This window comes from Hyla sarda, chromosome 11 (assembly GCF_029499605.1).
Source record: "Hyla sarda isolate aHylSar1 chromosome 11, aHylSar1.hap1, whole genome shotgun sequence".
In the NCBI taxonomy this organism is placed as follows: Eukaryota; Metazoa; Chordata; class Amphibia; order Anura; family Hylidae; genus Hyla; species Hyla sarda.
Genome location: NC_079199.1, coordinates 28,658,620 through 28,681,318, shown reverse-complemented (window position 1 = coordinate 28,681,318; position 22,699 = coordinate 28,658,620). Strand labels below are relative to the sequence as shown.

Sequence of the window (22,699 nt, the reverse complement as noted above, 5' to 3'; positions counted from 1 at the left end):
TACAGAGCAAATTCTTTTCTTTTTGAATTTCTTTTTTGTGTTGTCCACAGTGCTCTCTGCTGTCCAGAGCAGCATAGGTTTGCTATGGGGATTTTCTCCTGCTCTAGACAGTTCTTGATACAGGCATCAGGTGTCAGCAGAGAGCACTGTGGGCAATACAAAAAAGATATTCAGAAAGGTAAGAATTTCCTCTGTTGCATACATCTGCTAAAAAGTACTGAAAGGATTAAGATTTTTGTAATAGAAGTAATTTACAAACCTGTTTAACTTTCTGGCACCAGTTCATTTAAAACAAATAAAAATAAAAAAAAGTTTTCCACCGGAGTACCACTTTAACAATAGGATGCACACCCAAAATTAATTATAAGAAAATAGTAACAATATTTATTATTTTACAATGGTACAAAAACGCCCATTTATTAAAAACAATTAAAACGCTCAAATATGAGCACACTACAAATCGCTTGAGGGGGCAAGACGCTCACCCTCCAGGAGCACATGTGTATATAACAGAGTAACCACCGCACAGACTGATCCAATGCAATGTAAGTACAAAGGTATACAAACTGAAAAGGCTGCTACAGCAAAGGTAGATTGCAATTAGAGATGAGCGAACTTACAGTAAATTCGATTCGTCACGAACTTCTCCGCTCGGCAGTTGATGACTTTTCCTGCATAAATTAGTTCAGCTTTCAGGTGCTCCGGTGGGCTGGAAAAGGTGGATACAGTCCTAGGAGACTCTTTCCTAGGAATGTATCCACCTTTTCCAGCCCACCGGAGCACCTGAAGGCTGAATTAATTTACGCAGGATAAGTCATCAACTGCCGAGCCGAGAAGATCGTGACGAATCGAATTTACTGTAAGTTCGCTCATCTCTAATTGCAATAATAGCTTTACCCCAGGGTGAAAAATAAATCCCTGCTTCCTATTGTGTTTCAGTCAGGGATTTATTTCTCACTCTGGGGCAAAGGTACTGTTGTACACCCCCAGTATTATCTACCTTTGCTGTAGCAGCCTTTTTAGTGTAGCGGGTCCCTAACATAAAATGGTGCGGTGCTCAGTGGGGGATAATAGGGCAAACAGCCCAGTGACATAGCAGCCCCAATACTGCCTGACCTAACCCCTGGATCTGGGCCACCCTACAGACACAGTAGCCATGGCTGTCACACTGCACCCCCACCAGTGTGAACAGTTGACAACGCTCACTTACCATGTGCTCCTAGTATAGAAGGGTTTTGAGGGAAACAAAATGGCAAGAGAATGGCTTCAACTTGAAGCCAATACAGTTCATATCTCCTGACATGTAAGGTTATGTTCACACTTGCGCCGAAGGCGCAAGTGTGAACATAGCCTTACATGCCAGGAGATATGAACTGTCACTGATACCTTTCAGCAGCGGAAAATGGGGCTGCTGGGACCTCTGCATGTCCGACACCAATGGAGCCTGACGGACCCCAATGACTTTAAAGGGGTAGTCTAGGGAACTGAGCTTTTAAGACAGGGCCCCGGCTACTTGCACGTACTCGGCCCCCACCTTCCTGGACGGATGCAAGTGACGGTCCGAGCCATCATATCTCCTGACATGGGGCTTGTAAAGGATATGGGGGGGGGGTGATGTCCCAGCAGTCAAATGGCTGGTGAGAGACCAAGTGGTAGTGGTTCTTGAACTGCTTCTGTTGCAGTACCAGGGCATGGGCAATTCTAAAGTAACTTTAGAGGCTGGTAGAAGCAGTGACCAGGCTGCTCTGGTGTATATGTAAGGCTGCGTTAACATGGCCGGCCGTCTAGACCCATCCTTTTCTTCTCCCATCAAAAATAAAAAACAGACAATAAGGGATGAAAAGGGATGTTATCCGTTTGGATCTGTTATTGTTTAGTTAATAAACCAAAAAAATATATATATTTTTTTGTTCTGAACATGCTCAGAAGTAAAAACGGATCAAAAAAACGGATGCAAGCGGATGACATTAAAGGCTCCTCAGTTTTCCATAGACTTCAATGTTAAATTTACTGTATCCGTTTTTTTTTCTTCCGTATTTTGGACGGAAGAAAAAAATACTGCATGTGCCGTTTTTTCTGCCGTCAAAAAAAAACGGAAATGAGTGCAGATGGGTACAAACGGATGTCAACGGATTGTAAAAAAATCCCATTGACATAAATGGGATTTTTTTTTAAAAACCGTTTTTAATCCGTTTAAAGCCTGCAAGAACGGAAACGAAACGGGGATAAAAAAATTTTAAAAAAAAGGGAAGGACGGCCATGTGAACGCACCCTAAGGCGTTTTTTTGTTGTTGCCGGACTGAAAACAGTGGTCCATTGCGGGTTCATTCTGGCAACAAAAACAGTTGTGGTCTAATATGCCCTCACCGGAGTCACAAGCTGACTCCTTCCAAGTCATTGACATAAATGGGGTAAGACGTGGGTCCGGTTGGGATACGGCAGCATTCGGTTTTCAAATTCTCCCACCCACCATCTTATGCCCCAAACGTGATGTGAATGCAGCCGAACATGGCAGATAATGCTTACAACTCCCTACTAGTAATAAGAAGTAGAGATCCACAGAACGATTATTATAAAGCCTAATCCATACATAAGTGTTACACATGAACATTAGAGATGAGCAAACTTACAGTAAATTCGATTCGTCACAAACTTCTCTGCTCGGTAGTCGATGACTTTTCCTGTATAGATTAGTTCAGCTTTCAGGTGCTCCCGTGGGCTGGAAAAGCTGGATACAGTCCTAGGAGACTCTTTCCTAGGACTGTATCCACCTTTTCCAGCCCACCGGAGCACCGGAAAGCTGAACTAATTTATGCAGGAAAAGTCAGCAACCGCCGAGCCGAGAAGTTCGTGACGAATCGAATTTACTGTAAGTTCGCTCATCTCTAATGAGCATCTAAGGAGATTGGGATATGTTTATTTTTCACTGGAGGTTTATATGGAAAGAAAAAAACGACTGTGGTTGCGCTATCCTTGTGCCGTTACCAAGGGCAACACAATAACAATTTCCACTTTGTAAAATGCCCACGTACCTGGACAATGTTGGGCTCAGAGCTCAACACCTTTTTGCGCATAAACAGGAGTAGTTGCATAGCAGCCAGGACCCGGTTCCGTAGATACACGGAGTTTGCTGAGAAGACTTGGTTCTGTTGGAAGGCTTGGACGGAGAGGTAAAAAAACGGTTTTCCTAAGAGCGCACAACGCTACGGTAGGTAAAATCCAAGGACATCAATAGTAAAATAATAAAATGTCTTTAATGACATATAGATGACGCGTTTCGAGAGGGCAGCTCTCTTTATCAAGACATGTCCGCTCCGTTCGAGCCTTCCAAAGGTACCAAGTCTTCTCTTATTTTTCACTGAAGGTATAAACATTGTCCAGGTGTTTGTATGCTATGACCAGTCTATATCTCCACTAGAGATGAGCGAACTTACAGTAAATTCGATTCGTCACGGACTTCTCGGCTCAGCAGTTGAAGGCTTATCCTGCGTAAATTAGTTCAGCCTTCAGGTGCTCCGGTGGGCTGGAAAAGGTGGATACAGTCCTAGGAAAGAGTCTCCTAGGACTGTATCCACCTTTTCCAGCCCACCGGAGCACCTGAAAGCTGAACTAATTTATGCAGGAAAAGTCATCAACTGCCGAGCCGAGAAGTTCGTGACGAATCGAATTTACGGTAACTTCGCTCATCTCTAATCTCCACCATTGTTTAGCACCACACAGTTGGTTGCCCATGAAACAAGCATTAGTGTTTGTCCGGACATTCGAAGCTCTAGTACAGTGTTTCGCCAACCAGGGTGCCTCCAGCTGTTGCAAAACTACAACTCCCAGCATGCCCGGACAGCCGTTGGCTGTCCGGGCATGCTGGGAGTTGTAGTTTTGCAACAGCTGGAGGCACTCTGGTTGGGAAACCCTGTTATAGTAAGTAGTACAGGGTCTGGTGGAACATTGGCTTGGCACGAGTAATGGGTTAATAAGAACCGACAATTAAAGTAATAAGGAAAAGTTTCATGGTTAATAAATAATTAGCACAGATGTTCTCATACAGATAAGTGTATATAAATGAGAATGATCTGGGCCACTTCAGATAAGAACATTCTTGAGGATTTTGTATTAATTCACCCCAGGGGCAGGTCATAATAGTAAGGAACCAGTTCATGTTCTAGCTGATGCTGGATGTTCCTGGTCATTTGTTCCAAACGCTGGGTGCGGGCTGCGGGGGTCGTGACTAGAGATGAGCGAACTTACAGTAAATTCGATTCGTCACGAACTTCTCGGCTCGGCAGTTGATGACTTATCCTGCGTAAATTAGTTCAGCCTTCAGGTGCTCCGGTGGGCTGGAAAAGGTGGATACAGTCCTAGGAAAGAGTCTCCTAGGACTGTATCCACCTTTTCCAGCCCACCGGAGCACCTGAAGGCTGAACTAATTTACGCAGGAAAAGTCATCAACTGCCGAGCCGAGAAGTTCGTGACGAATCGAATTTACTGTAAGTTCGCTCATCTCTAGTCGTGACATCACCGTCACACCACGCCCCCTCAATGCAAGTCTATGGGAGGGTGTGTGGCGGATGCCACGCCCCCTCCCATAGACTTGCATTGAGGAGGCGTGGCGTAACATCACGAGGGGTGTGGCCGTGACGTCGCGACCCCGCAGCCTGCACCCAGCGTTCGGAACAAAATGTTCCGAACGCTGGGGCAGTGGAGTACCCCCTTTTAAAAATGATTCAGCTGGTCTTATTCTTTTATACTTTTCAGTATTTGGCATTCACGTGTGGTTTAATCCGAGGAGGATTATCTAATTTGGGAATAAGAAGTATTGTAACAGCAGAAGTCTCGGTGATGCCTGCATGTGAGTATATGGCCCTTCAGTATGCCCACTATAGGGTTACGTTGTGGGGGAGATTTATCAAAACCTGTCCAGAAGGAAAGTTGCTGTGTTGCCCATAGCAACCAATCAGATGGCTTCTTTCATTTTTAACAAGGCCTCTGCAAAATGAAAGAAGCAATCTGATTGGTTGCTATGGGCAACTGTCAACTTTTACTCTGGGCAGATTTTGATAAATCTCCCCCCAAATTTGTTCCTACCACTACTGTATGAACATTTATTTTGTATTATGTTTTGCTTATTAGGGTGGGTTCACACCACGATTTTGCTATACGGTTTCATAAAAAAAAAAAAAAACTTATGCAACTGTACAGAAAACCGTGCCCATAGACTTCCCATTCAAAACTGCATGCACCATAATGTATACAGTTGTCTCCGTTTTCCAAACCAAGCGGTTTTTAACTTTTTTTTTTTTTTTTCCGGACAGAAAACCGTGGCCTACCACGGTTTTTGGTTCGGGTGAAAAACTGTATTAAACCGTATAGTTTTTTTTTTTAAAACATGGGAGTCAATGGGAACCGTACAGAACCGTATGTGCGTACAGTTCCATCCTGTTTTCACCATACGGTTTTTGACTTTGCTCAGTTTTTTTTCTTGGAATTTCAATCAAACAAGTAAAACTTTATTCATAATGGAGTGAAAAGTTGAAAACGTATACGTTTTTTCTTAAAAAATTGATGCAACCGGACATAATTTTTCAAACCGTATACGGTTTTCAACCGTATACAGATACAAGTAGAGTACACGTTTTGATACAGTTTAGTCAGGTTTTGATGAATCCGTTTTTTATCAAAAACCTGATACAGGAACTGTATTGCAAAAGCGTGGTGTGAACCCAGCCTTACTGGCCCTAGTCCTCGATAGGACTGCCGCATCCTTTAGGGTTGTATTAGATGTCCTACGTTGCATTGTAAACAAGCGCCAATCTCGTTGATCCGCTTTTATTTACAGACCCTATTACACTGCTCGGTAATCTTGTGAGGACGGCTGCACCAACAATTCCTGGGCCCGTGTGTGGCCCTTTGCTTTTTCAGCCGCCGGCGGCACGTTTCCTGTTTACGGGAAGATATGTGACCAACGTCTGATGATTTTTTAACCTGTCAAAATTACCTGATCGGCCGAACAAGCAATTGGCCGGTCTCTGGGCCTATTACACAAGGAGTCCTGAAAAAGGGCCCTTCGTTTTTGCAGCAAAAGAGCGTTGTTTTACTGTCGAGTCATCATAGCCTGTAATTTGTGATAGACAGCGATAATAGTCAGGCCTCTCCCAGATAACCATGTCATTTATCAGCAGTATTTGTGTCTTATGTGAGGCATGACGATAGTTCTGTTGTGTGCTGACAACATCATGTTTTACTACAGTGATCCCTCAACTTACAATGGCCTCAACATACAATAGTTTCAACATACAATGGTCTTTTCTGGACCATTGTAACTTGAAACCAAACTCAACATACAATGTTACAGACAGTGCAGATCTGCAAAACGTGTCAATGGCCGGAATATCTGACCAATCAGAATGGGCATTCTGTATTAGGCTGGGTTCACACCACGTTTTTCAAGTACGTTTCCCGTATACGTTTTCATTATTGAAAACGTATGGAACCGTATTGAAAACTGTATGCATAGACAAATAATTGAAAACCGTATGCACCCAGATTCATCCGGTTGCGTACGGTTTGCTTGCAATACGGTTTTCTCCCGTACTCAAAACCGTAGTTGACCACGGTTTTGTCTTCAATTTAAAAACCGTACTGCAACCGCATACGTTTTTTTGGATGTCAATGGGAAATGCACATGTATACGATTCCATACGGGAAACCGTATATGGTTTTTACTTTGCACATGCGCATTTGCATCCTAAAGTCCCCACCCAAGACCCCTCCCATTAAAAATTGACTACATTTTAAAAAACTTATGATTTAAAAAAAAATTAATAAATGGACGGAACTGTTTGCACTTTTAAAAACAGTATACGGTTTAAAAATGCATACGGTTTACTTTTTCCCATACTGTTCCATCCATTTTTTTGCCATACGGTTTTCTTTAGAAAAACGTGATGTGAACCCAGCGTAACTGAAGTGCATGCACTGAATTCCTGTCTGGTAGCGCCCCCTACAGTACAGGGAGGTATTACATGTTCTGTGCTACTCTTTACATGTGCCAGGGTTAGCTGCTCCTTAGGACACCAGGTGAGGGCGGCTTCATTTTTATTTTTTTAGGACATTGTGTACTGTACAGGACCCCGAAGAAACTCCTGTCCTCTACATAGACAGTGATTACAGCTCCCAGCAGATCTTTCCTACTTTTATATGTAAGGATTTGCTTTATCTATATTAGCTATGTACCGTATTTTTTGCCGTATAAGACGCAATTTTTCTTCCCCAAAACTGGGGGGAAAAAGTCGGTGCGTCTTATACGGCGAATACACCCCTATCGCGGTTGGTCCCTGCGGCCATCAACGGCCGGGACCCGCGGCTAATACAGGACATCACCGATCGCGGTGATGCCCTGTATTAACCCTTCAGACGCGGCGATCAAAGCTGACCACTGCGTCTGAAGGGAAATTTACACTAACCCGGCTGTTCGGGACCGCCGCGATTTCACCGCGGCGGTCCCGAACAGCCCGACTGAATAGCCGGGTTAGTGCTTACAGGACACAGGGAGGGACCTTACCTGCCTCCTCGGTGTCTTCTCCGTTCAGGGATCCCCTGTATGGCCGGCGCTCTCCTTCCTCGTCATCACGTCGTCGCGTACGTGCGTCGGCGTGCGTAACGACGTGATGACGGCGACGGAGAGCGAGGATACCCGGCCGGCAGCAGAGACATTCAGCAGCAGGCCGGCAGCAGAGTGACGGGGACACGACGACAGCGATGGAGCGACATCCAGGGCAGCGGTGATGGGTCCGGAGCGGCGGGGAAACGTGAGTATTACCTCCTATGGAGTGGTCTTCAATCTGCGGACCCCCAGATGTTGCATAACTACAACTCCCAGCATGCCCGGACAGCCAACGGCTGTCCGGGCATGCTGGGAGTTGTAGTTTTGCAACATCTGGAGGTCCGCAGGTTGAAGACCACTATTGGGTTCAAAATCTTTAATATTTTTAGATTTTGCACCTAAAAATAGGGTGCGTCTTATATGCCGGTGCATCCTATAGGGCGAAAAATACGGTACTTATTTTTGTTTAATCCTCACTTTTTTCCTGGATGACATTTTTGGTGACATTTTGGGGCTTCAGAACCAATTACCAGGTTTCCATAGTGTTATGGACTCAACAGACAATGGTCGTCCTATTAACCAATTAATATTTTAACCACTGTATTAAATAAATTCTCCAATTTAAATAAAAAAAAAAACAAGTTACAACCTGCTAAGGCCAAAAAGTAATAAAAAAAAAGAACATAGTTGCTGTGATGTGCCCCAGTGCCTCTGTGTACACTATGCTGAAGACGCGCTCTCCCTCCAATACTAATTACTTTCTGATCACACTGCAGTCAATCACAAAGGCGCTGGACCTTGCAAGGTGTATATAGTGTATTCTATTAATTTACACCCCCTAGCAGGCTGTAATTTGTTTTCATTTACATCGTTAAACCCCTTTAAAACAGATGATGACCAGTCTGCAGTGTAGCCTGTTAGGCCACTAGATGGCAGCATCGGGGAAAATTGCCGTTTTCATAATTGATTTTTAAATGTCTTGGAACAACAGGTAAGCAAAAGCCCCCCAGCCTTTATGTAAGAAGATAGTTTTGTGTTTATAACACCAGTGTAACCTTTCATTATACCTACTGTTGAAACCTTTTTTGTAAGTTTATGCACCAAGCATAAAGTACCGTACGTATAAAAAAATTAAAATAAATAAAAGTCGGGATCTGACCTCTACAGATCCCGAGAGAGAGAAGAAGTGCAAGCTTAATGGGGTACTCCAGTGGAAAACTATTTTTTTTTTTTTTTTTTAATCAACTGGCGCCAGAAAGTTAAACAGCTTTGTAAATTACTTCTATTAAAAAAAAATCTTAATCCTTCCAGTACTTATTAGCTGCTGAATGTTACAGAGGAAATTGTTTTCTTTTTGGAACGCAGTTCTCTCTGCTCACATCACGACCACAGTGCTCTCTGCTGACATCTCTGTCCGTTTTAGGAACTGTCCAGAGCAGCATATGTTTGCTATGGGGATATTCTCCTACTCTGGACGGTTCTTAAAATGGACAGAGATGTCAGCAGAGAGCACTGTGGTCACGATGTCAGCAGAGAGCTCTGTGTTCCAAAAAGAAAATAATTTCCTCTGTAATATTCAGCAGCTAATAAGTACTGGAAGGATTAAGATTTTTTTAATAGAAGCAATTTACAAATCTGTTTAACTTTCTGGCACCAGTTGATTTAAAAAAAAAAAAAAAAAAAAAAAAGCTCCAGCAGATGATAATTATTGAAAGGATTAAGATTTTTTAATGGAAGTAATTTACAAATCTGTTTAACTTTCTGGAGCCAGTTGATATAATTTTTATTTTTTCCTGGAATACCCATTTAACATACGCCGCATATAAGTTCTTAAATAGTTTATTAGCCAAATGATGTTTTTTTGTTGACCTGTGATGAACCGGTTTCTCTTTTTATAGGTAAATTCCAGGTGATGATTCAGAAGTTGTAGCACGTAAGGAGGAATCCCATAAACATCACTGACTGTCCATACAAATCATAACACATTAAGCGTCCTGGGCTCACGCAAGAGGCAATCCGCTACTACTACTGTCCCTGAGTCATCTAGAGCCTGCACAAGTCTTAAACCGTGGAATCGGGATGACATGAGATATTTTGTGAACACTTACTCATCTAATGGACCAGACGAGAACACTAAACTACGTACGCAAGCACATTAAACCTTTTTTTTTTTACCGCGTAGGAAACCATTAAATACATCTCACAGCAACGCGGCCTGCTGTATACGAAATAAGAGCGATGAAAAATGCAACCTAGTGAAAGGTATTGCCGTCATAAAAAATAATGCCTTATTCTTGGACGAACTGCCTTCTACACTACCAAAAACGATATTTAAAGGGGTTATCAAGGAGTAAAAAAAAAAAAAAAAGCTAATTATTATTATTATTATTATTTTTTACCAAAAACAGCACCACACCTGTCCTCAGGTTGTGCGTGGTATTACAACTTGGCTCCATCTACTTCAATGTAGCTGAGCTGCAATACTACACACAAGCTGAGGACCTTCGCGGTGCTGTTTTTGGAAAAAATAATCAGCTTTGTGTTTGTCATCCTGGATGATGTACTGTGTATATAATTACAGTAAATTTCAGTAGCCGTATTAGTCCAGTGATGCAGATGCAAATCTAAAAATGTTGCAGTATCTTGTAATACCTTTCTTTACCCTCTCTTCGACATTGTACATGAATACTAGTATACTTTGACACTCAGCACCACGGCAGTGTAATATTTAAACAGCTACGGCCACTGATACCGCTAACCACACTCAGATATTTAATATAAAATACAATAAGTAACAGAGCAGTGCCCTCCAAATTTTCTACAAATATACTTATATATAGATAGATAGAAAACTCCAAGAGTTTGTGTGAATAAAACATATGGGAGTGCGGTTGCCGTTCGTTTTCTATATATATATAGATAGATATATACACAGTATATGTATACCATATACTCTGCATATTGTATTTGCTCAACTATTTATCAGTATATTATAATATATATATATATATACTAGCTGAGTACCCGGCGTTGCCCGGTGTTTCCTTCCTAATCCTTGTTGGGGAGAAAAATAAACAAAGGAGGAAGCTTTTGACTTAATATCCCGTCCTCATATATTGTTGTCATATCCCGACCTCCTATCCCGACCTCCTTTCCCGTCCTCCTTTCCCGTCCATCTATCCCATCCTCCTATCCCGGTCCCCCTATCCCGGTCCCCCTATCCCGGTCCCCCTATCCCGGTCCCCCTATCCCGGTCCCCCTATCCCGTCCTCCTATCCTGACCCGTAATATATGTATCAGTTATTGAAATATCTCCAGCCGTACGGAAGTTATGTGGGAACATACATTTCCCATTGATTTGCATGGGACTTTAAACAATAAACCCAACCCTCACAAATGGGGGTAGTTAAGGGTTAAATTAACTATCCTATATTTTAAGTGGACATATAAGTAACATGTGACCAAGTATTATAGAAATATCTCCAGCCGTTTGGAAGTTATGCAGTAACATATATTTCCCATAGACTTGTATGGGACTTTAAACATAAACCCCGCCCCTGGCAAATGGGGGACAGTAAGGGTCAAATCACCTATCATATGTTTGTTGTTGACATATAAGTAACATGTGGCCAAGTTTCATGTTAATATCTTTAGCCATTTGGACGTGATGCTGGAACATACATACATACATACATACGGTATATACATACACACACACACACGTTGAGTTTTATATATATATATATATATATATATATATATATATATATATATATACATACATATGATGTACTAATAAACATTTGAGAAAATAAAATATGCAGAGTATATGGTGTGTATGATGTACCCTAAAGCTCACGCTATATGCAGGAACAGGGATAATATCGCTTTATGAGATTGGGTTTGATATATAAATATTATTCTAACAAAAAGTATCTGACGTTTATAGGAAGCAATTCAATCACTTCTCTTGTATCTGCAGCGCCATATGTTTTGTAGTGGCAGTGCAAGGTACTGCAGAGTTAGGCTGGGTTCACACCACGTTTTCTTAAATACGGTTCCCGTATACGGTTTGGAGGAGGGGGGCGGGGCTTAATCGCGGCGCCCGCACTCAGCCGTATTCAGGAACCGTATTTAATGCACGTTTGCCTGCGGTCGGGAAACCGCATACGGCCGAAAACGAAGCTGACCGGAGGCTGCGGTTCACTCCGGTCGGCTCATAAACTTGCATTAAATACGGTTCCCGAATACGGCTGAGTGCGGGCGCCGCGATTAAGCCCTGCCCCCCTCCTCCAAACCGTATATGGGAACCGTATTTAAGAAAACGTGGTGTGAACCCAGCCTTACTCCGTTCACTTATAAGCTGTGGTCTCCAAATTGTGACCCTCCAGATGTTGAAAAACTACAACTCCAAGCATGCCCGGACAGCCGTTGGCTGTCCGGGCATGCTGGGAGTTGTAGTTTTGCAACATCTGGAGGGACACAGTTGGGAGACCACTGACTTTCAAGGGTCAACTCTGCAGTACCTCGCTCCACCACTAGTAAAAGTATGCAGGTGAGTGCAGGTAAGAGGTGGTGGGGGTGCAGAAAATCAGACCCCGCAGATCTAATATGGGGCTAGGCTATCAGTTTAGAAGGCTTGGTAAGCCCTTCTGAAGGGGTATTTCAGTTATAAAAATATATCCCTTCTCCATAGCAGATAAGGGTCTGATCCCAGGGGGTCCGACCTCTGGAACACCCCACAGTCGTGAGGACAGGGATCCGACTCTCCACTAAATGGAGCAGTGGGTCGACAGGCACTTCATTCATTCTCTGAGAAGCGCCAAAGATTTTCGGTGGCTCCATAGAGAATGTATGGAGCAGGTGGGTGCGCATTCTCACTATTGCGAGGGATCCCAGAGGTCGGACCCCCAGCACTCAGATGCATATTCCCCAACCTGTGAATAGGGGATATGTTGTATCGCTGGTTTACCTCTTTTAAGTCATTGTATAATCGAAAAACATTTGGAGTCATTTACTGTGATTAAAATAACAATTTTATTGTATCCATTAAAAACAAAGTGAGACATAAAAAACACACGGGAAGAAACAAAAGGGCGTCACTACCTGCTATCACATGTAAACATAGTACACCATGTGCAAATCAAGGGCTGAAGTATGCATTGCATGGACAATAGTCTCCAAACATATATAAGTGCAAGCATGAAATACAAACCCACTGAAAAAGTTACAAAATGTACAAGAAAGTGGAGCAGGAGTGGTGACACCCTAACGTACGTTTCGGTATTGTCCTTTGTCCTGGACGAAGGACAGTACCGAAACATACTGGATGAAGGACAAGACGAAGGACAGTACCGAATCATACTGGACGAAGGACAGTACCGAAACATACTGGACGAAGGACAAGATGAAGGACAGTACCGAAACATACTGGACGAAGGACAAGACGAAGGACAGTACCGAAACATACTGGACGAAGGACAGTACCGAAACATACTGGACGAAGGACAAGACGAAGGACAGTACCGAAACATACCGGACGAAGGACAAGACGAAGGACAGTACCGAAACATACTGGACGAAGGACAAGACTAAGGACGATACCGAAACATACTGGATGAAGGACAAGACGAAGGACAGTACCGAAACATACTGGACGAAGAACAAGACGAAGGATGGTACCGAAACATACTGGACGAAGGACAGTACCGAAACATACTGGACGAAGGACAAGACGAAGGACCGTACCGAAACATACTGGACGAAGGACAAGACGAAGGATGGTACCGAAACATACTGGACGAAGGACAGTACCGAAACATACTGGACGAAGAACAAGACGAAGAACAGTACCGAAACATACTGGACGAAGGACAAGACGAAGGACAGTACCGAAACATACTGGACGAAGGACAAGACTAAGGACGATACCGAAACATACTGGATGAAGGACAAGACGAAGGACAGTACCGAAACATACTGGACGAAGAACAAGACGAAGGATGGTACCGAAACATACTGGACGAAGGACAAGACGAAGGACCGTACCGAAACATACTGGACGAAGGACAAGACGAAGGATGGTACCGAAACATACTGGACGAAGAACAAGACTAAGGACAGTACCGAAACATACTGGACGAAGAACAAGACGAAGGACAGTACCGAAACATACTGGACGAAGAACAAGACGAAGGACAGTACCAAAACGTGCGTTGGGGTGGCGTCACTCCTGCTCCACTTTCTTTCATTTTGTAACTTTTCCATTGGGTTTGTATTTCATGCTTGCACTTATATATGTTTGGAGACTATTGTCCATGCAATGCATACTTCAGCCCTTGATTTGCACATGGTGTACTATGTTTACATGTGATAGCAGGTAGTGACGCCCTTTTGTTTCTTCCCGTGTGTTTTTTATGTCTCACTTTGTTTTTAATGGATACAATAAAATTGTTATTTTAATCACAGTAAATGACTGTATTTATTATTTTTCATTTTAAGACCTTTTCTAGTGTGTTTTGCTATTATAACTAACTCTTAAGTCATTGCCTGAATGTGTCTATATCCTGGGATACACAACTACTCTATCCACCCTGAAGATCTGTACATCATAGGAATCCACAAAACTAACATTTGGGGGGGATAACGGATTTTGATACCAATTCACAATACGGATGATTTTGATGCACTGGTCTCAAGAGCTTAGGTTGTGCTGATCTGTTTAATCTGTTTATATTCACTCCAATTGCTTTTATTTAACATTCTTATATATTTTGTTTACGTTTTTCTCCATTCACAAGATCTCTGCTTTCAGTCGTTGAATGGAAGCATTTGTATTGAGTCTAATAGGCTGAACGCTTGTCATACCAACATGATCAGGAGAGGTTCTCTTCCTCTTTGTGTAGATAGTGTTTCTATTCACCAAAAGGAAGCAGAAATCTTGAACAAAGCAATGAACGGAAGCACAGAGTGCTGTATATTAGCGATCGTGCTGTGCATAGAACCCTTTAAAGTATGCTAATAGGGGATGTGGCAGATAGGGTCACATAGAGGCAGAAGGCAGACATGGTTGAGATATTGCTTCGTAGAGCCATTTTGTTGGTATGATTATGGTATTTTTGCTATTATGGTATGTTCACACTGCAGATTTTCCAAGCTGAGAAATTCCGCTCCGAATTGTTTTCAATGGGACTCTGCTGCACCATGCACACTGATGACATTTTTCCTGCGGAAATTCAAGAATGAACCGTGCGGGTATGCGTTTCCAATAATGGTGATGGGGCATGTCTGAGTGGTGCTGTGCAAGGAATGTTTGCCCAGAATTTCTCGTAGTGTGGACCATCCCTTATAGTTGTTTAAAGGGGTACTCCACTGGCCAGCGTGGAACTAAATGTTCCGAATGCTGTTTTTGCGCTGCGGAGGTTGGCCACGCCCCCTCATGATATCATGCCCACGCCCCCTCAATGCAGGTCTGTGGGAGAGGGGGCGTGACGGCTTTCACGCCCCCTCCCAAAGACTTGCATTGAGAAGCGTGGCCGTGAAGCCGCAAGGGGGCGTGTCCGACCCCCGCAGCGTGAAAATGGCATTCGGAACCGCTGGCCAGCGGAGTACCCCTTTTAAGGCATGTAAGCTCTCCTGATACATCTTTGTAGTAAATACATACATCCCCTATAAAATAACAATTCTGAGGCATCTTTTCTTTCCAGCTCTGTGTTGTTCCGTTCCTCTGTTACCCTTATTAGAAATGGTAGGTAGTCACTATAGTAAATGGTTAAAGATGAGTCTTTTTCTTACAACTATGTGCAGGAGCCCCGCTATAAACTGTTGTAGGATGGGTATCTTACGTATCATTCCTAATAATGGGTTTATTCACGATGAGCTGCTGTCTTCTTGAAACGGCGCCACTCTTGTCCTCAGGTTTATAAATAGAACCAAGTTGTAATACCGCACACAACCTGCGTGACAAGCGTGGCGCTGTTTCTGGAGAGGTCCAAGACTGACTCCTGATTACGTTCTATGTCTTTGTTTCCCAACCAGGGTGCCTCCAGCTGTTGCAAAACTACAACTCCCAGCATGCCCGGACAGCCGTTGGCTGTCCGGGCATGCTGGGATTTGTAGTTTTGCAAAATTCAATGCACACTAGTGCTGCAAATGCCTCCAAATATGTCTGAACACTCCGTTACTGTTATGAAAGGATGCCGGACTGAGATTCAGTAGTGATAAAAAATACAATATTAAAGGGTTACTCCTAGAGATGAGCGAACTTACAGTAAATTCGATTCGTCACGAACTTCTCGGCTCGGCAGTTGATGACTTTTCCTGCATAAATTAGTTCAGCTTTCAGGTGTTCCGGTGGGCTGGAAAAGGTGGATACAGTCCTAGGAGACTCTTTTCTAGGACTGTATCCACCTTTTCCAGCCCACCGGAGCACCGGAAAGCTGAACTCATTTATGCAGGAAAAGTCATCAACCGCCGAGCCGAGAAGTTTGTGACGAATCGAATTTACTGTAAGTTCGCTCAACTCTAGTTACTCCTATTTTGTAAAGAAGTGTTCCTTAAAGGGTTACTCCGGTGGAAAACATTTAATTATTATTATACATTTTTTTTAAATCAACTGGTGCCAGAAAGTTGAACAGATTTGTAAATGACTTCTATAAAAAAATCTTTACCCTTCCAGTACTTTTTAGCAGCTGTATGGTACAGAGGAAATTATTTTATCTTTGAATTTCTTTTTTGTCTCATCCACATTGCTCTATGCTGACACCTCTGTCCGTGTCAGGAACTGTCCAGAGCAGGAGAAAATCCTCATTGCAAACCTATGCTGCTCTGGACAGTTCCTGACACGGACAGAGGTGTCAGCAGAGAGCACTTTGGACAAGACAAAAAAGAAATTCAAAAAAAGAGAATTTCTCCTGTAGCATAAAGTCACTAAAAAGTACTGGAAGGATTAAGATTTTTTAATAGAAGTCATTTACAAATCTGTTTAACTTTCTGGCACCAGTTGATTTAAAAAAAAAAAAAAAATGTTTTCCACCGGAGTACCCCTTTAATGGCTTTTAAGCTGTTGCGAAACTACAACTCCCATCATACTCCGACAGCCAAAGGCAACAGGGCTTGATGGGAATTGTAGATTTGCAACAGCTGGAGGACACTGATGCTAAGTGATGACATATTACTAGAATATGCAATAACTTTATGATCAGTGGGACTCCGACTTTTGGAACCTCCACCGATCCTGGGAATAAAGGGGCTGCAGCAATGATTTAGTTCTGTGTCCCTTTCGCTGCACAGTTGTTCGCCAGCCAAACTGCAGCGCAGCTTCATGTAAATGGGTTGGACCCCATTGATCATTAAAGGGGATATCCAGGAATAGAAAACAAAGCTGTTTTTTTTTTCCCATAAACAGCACCACACCTGGCCTCAGGTTGAGTGTGGTAATGCAGCTTAGTTCCATGCACTTCAATGGGATTGAGATGCAATGCCATACACACCCTGAGGACAGGTATGGTGATGTTTTTGTAAGAAATAGGCTCTGTTTTTTGATAACCCCTTTATGTAATGGCATGGAAATGTCCCTTTAAAGGGGTAATCCAGAGAAATTTTGTTTTTAATCAACTGGTGCCAGAAAGTTATACAGATTTGTAAATGACTCCTATTTAAAAATCTTAATCCTTCCAGTATTTATCAGCTGCTGTATGCTCCAGAGGAAGTTGTGTAGTTCTTTCCAGTCTGACCACAGTGCTCTTTGCTGACACTTTGTCCAGAGCAGCAGAGGATTGCTATGGGGACTTGCTTCTACTTGAGACAGTACCTGACACAGACAGAGGTGTCAGCAGAGAGCACTGTGGTCAGACTGGAAAGGACTACACAACTTCCTGGAGCATACAGCAGCTGATAAATACTGGAAGGATAAATATTTTTAAATAGGAGTCATTTACAAATCAGTTTAAATTTCTGGCACCAGTTGATTTAAAAGTATTTTTTATTCCTCAGGAGTGCCCCTTTAAGCACCATTGCCTTATATTGCTGTAAATTCAGCAGGTGTGTCCGTATAATTTTATAGATAGGAGAGAAGCTAAAGAAATCTTACAGGGAAGGAGGAAATACCTCCTTGTAAGAACATCTAGTATTATACCTTATATAGTGTTGCACAATTCATTTTGCTCATTACTATGATGTTTTTTTTTATCTCGGATTCTTTTCCATGTCCTTGTCCACCTTTGCATGACTGTATAATATTTATAAATATAAATTGTGGCAGTATTACACTGTACATTAGCATTATATCAATGTGTTATGTTTTCTTGTAAAATTGTAATAGAAGGCGTATTTCAGAGTACATTTATATGGAGTAGAAATCAAAAAAATATCTTAGCAGGTAATCATGATAAATAGATCAGTATGATTTTATTTTTAAATGTAATGTATTGAGTATTGGCAAATTATATTCATTCTTTCTCATTCAAATTTTAAAACTCTAAATTTAAAAAAAGAAATAAAGTAAATGAGTGACCATTACTGATGTTGGTATTTTTAATGTGGTTATCAACACATGGTTTAGTCCTTACCTGCAAGACAGTAATGGACATGCTTAGGATCCCTGCTTGTGTTGGTGGTAAATGGCCATGTCCTGAGTCCCCCATAACATTGCTAGCTTTATTGTGTAAACTGGCCTTTTCCTGTTTATGTTTCCTCCCTCCAACTACAATCCCCAGGATCCTTTGGTTGTAGGTGGGAGATTACTTATTTCCTCCCTCGGTCATCCCACCCATTGCAGCACATCTGAGCTTCCTCCCATGCATGCTGTGCTTGAAACTACAATTACTTGCAACCCTGTAGAGAATGTTCTTCCTCCCACCGAGCGGTTGCTCCACCAATTGAAGCACGGACAGGCTAGTGAGGTAATGTCTTGGGCCGCACTGCAACCTGGGAAAAGACAGAGACAACACTCATTTTGTATGCTGCTAAAAATAAAGATCGGGGGAAAAATCACATAAATAGCAAGACCAGCCATCAAACACAGGTACAGACACTACATTATTAACTACACTAAATTTATAGCCCCTGTAGCACCGTCAAATAAAAAAAAAATCCTGGAATACCCCATTAAAGGAGAACTCCAGCTAAAATTAACTTATCCCCTATGCCCAGGATAAGGGATAAGCAGCTGATCGCGGTGGTCCAAACGCTGGGAACCTCCCCCCCCCCCCCCACGATCTCTGGTTTAGGGCCCCGGCTGTCTGTGAGGAGCGCGTGTGGTAGATGGAACACGCTTCAGTCATTTCTATGGGAGTGCCGTAGATGCCTGAGTGCCGTGTCTCTTCAGCACTCCCATAGAAATTAATGGAGCACATGCCGTCTACCGCACACGCTCCTCATTGACAGTCTGGGTCCCATCCCAGTTGTCGGACCCCCCCCCCTCCCCCACAATCAACTACTTTATGCCTTATCCTGTGTGTAGGGGATGAGTTAATTTTGGCTGGAGTTCTCCTCTTCCGTATGGTGTTTTGTAGAAGTGTGTATGTGTGCATGCTTGGCTTGGGTGAGCGTACACGTTTATTGCAGTGGGAAGAGGGAGACAAGCTGTGGCCAGACACTTCTGACAGCAGCTTATCTTGTTGCAAACTTGGCTTCTCAGATTTTAGTTTTTCTTGACATCTACCATTAAAGAGTTACTCTAAAGGAAAAAAAAAATTCAGATTAACTGGTGCTAACTGGTTATACAGATATGTAAATTGTCTCTATCTAAAAATCTTAATCCTTCCAGTACTTATCAGCTGCTGTATGCTCTAGAGTAAGTTGAGTAGTTCTTTCCAGTCTGACCACAGTGCTCTCTGCTGACACCTCTGTCTGTGTCAGGAAAGAACTACACAACTTCCTCTGTAGTATACAGCAGCTGATTACTGAGTACTGGAAGATTAAGATTTTTAAATAAGAGTAATTTACAAACCTGTTTAACTTTCTGGCACCAGTTAATTTGAAAACATTTTGTTTCCTCCGGAGTACCCCTTTAAAAGAATGGTCTGGAGGTTTTCACATATCTTAGGGTCCTATTAGATGGCCTGACGTGCACAGTACATGCATGCCAAAGGTTTGACAGTCGTGCGGGCAGGATGCACGAGCAATTGCTGGATCATTTGCATGTCCCTTTGCTGCTGTACTTTTTCAGCCGCACATCCAGGGGGCTTAAGTCCTGTACTTTTTCCACAGTAGGAACACCGTTCCCATTAGCAGGAGTTCTGCAGGACAAGCCCTTGAGTGAAAATGTTGGGTGAGTTCCTGCACTTTTTTTTCCCAGGACCACTGCGCACATCCCCTATTAGCGGCTGGTGAGCTCGCTCAGTTGTTGGCTGATCCCTGGCCCCATTACACTGGTTAAATCAAAACAACCTACTTGGGGAGATAAATCCCCTCAGGGTAAACCCTGACTGAAGATCCCCCTATAAAATGTAACTTTTATTAGATATTGTTAAAATTTTGGTGTAATTCATGTAAAAACGTGAATTACACCAAAATTTTAACAATATCTAATAAAAGTTACATTTTATAGGGAATCTTTTATAGGGGATTTATCTCCCCAAGTAGGTTGTTTTGATTTAAAGTTGGCCCAGGGATCCCTAGGGGACCAATTTTGTGCTATTACATTGTTTATGGATCCTATTTTGTTACTATTAAATTGTTTATGGATCCAGCATGTCACCCAGTCAGAGGCTATATGCCCAGCAGAGGTGAATTGATATCTGAGCGTTAGGCTCAGAATTTGTGTTAGGGTCCCATCCTAAATGAGGCCACCTCCCCGTGGTGGATGGGGGACACGTTTTGATCAAAAAGTGCGCTAAGGCTCCTTTCACACTAGTGATTTCTCCGTTATTGAAGTTCCGTTGCATGATCCGTCAAGATTTTCGGCAAAAACCTGCCGTTACAAAACCCCTGACGGCCGACACTAAATCGCATTGCAGCCTATGGGATTTTGTGTCTGCCCGTTTGCACCCGTATATGCCTATAATTCATTACGGACATTATACAGTGACGGGACATCGTGGCGGAAAAATTACTGCATGCATGTTTTGATCAAAAAGTGCGCCAAGAGCCTAAATTTTTTGACCAATGTGTGCTGCTGCAAACCTCTTTTTTTGTATACTATATATATATATATATATATATATATATATATATATATATATATATATATATCCCTGAAATACCCCTTTAAAGTGTACCTCTTATGCTAGTCCAGGTGGCAGGATATGTGTTTAACATTTCCAACAACTTCTGAGCCCGAGACTATTGGGATCTGTAGATGTATTGGCCTGAAGTTCCATGCAAGTCTATGTTACTTCTAGGAAATCAGTCTTCAAATGGCGATAGTCTTGGGCTTAGAAGTTGCCAGGAATTTTAAACATATCTGGGCCATCATTAAAGGGGTACTCCCCTGCAAAACATTTTTTAAATCAACTGATGCCAGAAAGTTATACAAATTTGTAAATGACTTCTATTTAAAAATCTCAATCCTTCCAGTGCTTTTCAGCTGCTGTATGCTCCAGAGGAAGTTCTTTTCTTTTTGAATTTCCTTTCAGTCTGAGCACAGTGCTCTCTGCTGACACCTCTGTGCATTTTAGGAACTGTCTAGAGCAGCATGGGTTTGCTATGGGCATTTTCTCCTGCTCTTGAGAGTTCCTGATACAGGCATCAGGTGTCAGCAGAGAGCACTGTTGCCAAGACAAAAAGTAGTAGGCACAAATTCCCATAGCAAACCTCTCCTGCTCTGGACAGTTCCTGACATGGACAGAGGTGTCAGTAATTTATAAATCTGTTTAACTTTCTGGCATCAGGTGATTTAAAAATATTTTTTTTTCCAGCGGAGTACCCCTTTAGTGCCAACATTGGATTGGTCCTAAAGGAGTTAATGAAGACCACAGTCTTGTAAACTGTTTTACTATACTGTGTTGGTTGCACATAGCTGTATATAGTAAACTCATTGAGGCGACCATCCAAAATTGTATTGAAAAGTGGTCTTCCAAGGGAGGAGCGGGGAGTCATCTTAGAAAAGATGGCCAATATGCAAACTACAGTCATGGAACTGATAAGCTGCCGCAGGAAATCTGGTTTGAATAAAGAGGGTGTTGAATAAGGAGATTTCACTGTACAGTGATCCCTCAACTTACAATGGCCTCAACATACAATAGTTTCACCATACAATGGTCTTTTCTGGACCATTGTAACTTGAAAGCAGACTCAACATACAATGCTACAGACAGTGCAGATCTGTGAAACATGTCAATGGCTGGAAGAACCGACCAATCAGAATGGGCATTCACTGGTAAAACCCCTGTATTACTGAAGCGTATGCACTGACTGGTGTCTGGTAGCACCCCCTACAGTACAGGAAGGTATTACATGTTCTGTACACTTAACCTGTGCCAGGGTTACCTGCTCCTTTGGACACCAGGTGAGGGCGGCTCCATGTTACTTTTTTTTTTGGACACTGTGTACTGTACAGGACCCTGAAGAAGCTCCTGTCCTCTTCATAGACCAGTGTTTCCCAAGCAGGGTGCCCCCAGCTGTTGCAAAACTACAACTCCCAGCATGCCCGGACAGCCTTTGGCTGTCCGGGCATGCTGGGAGTTGTAGTTTTGCAACAGCTGGAGGCTCCCTGCTTGGGAAACACTGACATAGACAGTGATTTACAGCTCCCAGCAGATCTTTCTTACTTTTATATGTAAGGATTTGCTTTATCTATATTAGTTATCTACTTATTTTTCTTTAATCCTCGCTTTTTCCTATTTTTGGATGACATTTTGGTGCCTTTAGAACCAATTACCAGGTTTCCATAGAGTTCTGGTCTCAACATACAATGGTTTCAACATACAATGGTCGTCCTGGAACCAATTAATATTGTAACTTGAAGGACCACTGTATATGAAAATTCACAGATTTAATTTAGCTAATCTTTTCCAATGTGACGAAATACTGGCAGATCTTGTTCTGCGCCTTTCCTACCGTGTCTGTGTCACATTGAAACTATTATGTATTACAGTAAAGTGATGTTTCAAATTGTGTAACATCTTTCTGTATGATACAGACACACACCAGACAAGA

The 22,699-nt window shown here is 42.5% G+C and overlaps 2 protein-coding genes across 2 annotated transcripts in view; both read left to right on the top strand.

Annotated features, from left to right (window-relative positions):
• Positions 1-11,652, top strand: part of TRAPPC6B (trafficking protein particle complex subunit 6B) — a 35,090-nt gene extending 23,438 nt beyond the window's left edge. Inside the window, exons 5-6 of the mRNA XM_056547275.1 lie at positions 4,753-4,846; positions 9,499-11,652. Coding sequence (XP_056403250.1) covers positions 4,753-4,846; positions 9,499-9,530 — 126 coding nt within the window. The 3' untranslated portion in view covers positions 9,531-11,652. The remainder of the gene's footprint in view (positions 1-4,752; positions 4,847-9,498) is intronic.
• LOC130295932 (cytosolic phospholipase A2 delta-like) overlaps positions 9,728-22,699 on the top strand; it is an 80,938-nt gene continuing 67,966 nt past the window's right edge. Inside the window, exon 1 of the mRNA XM_056547269.1 lies at positions 9,728-9,862. The gene's annotated coding sequence lies outside the window, so the exon portion shown is untranslated. The remainder of the gene's footprint in view (positions 9,863-22,699) is intronic.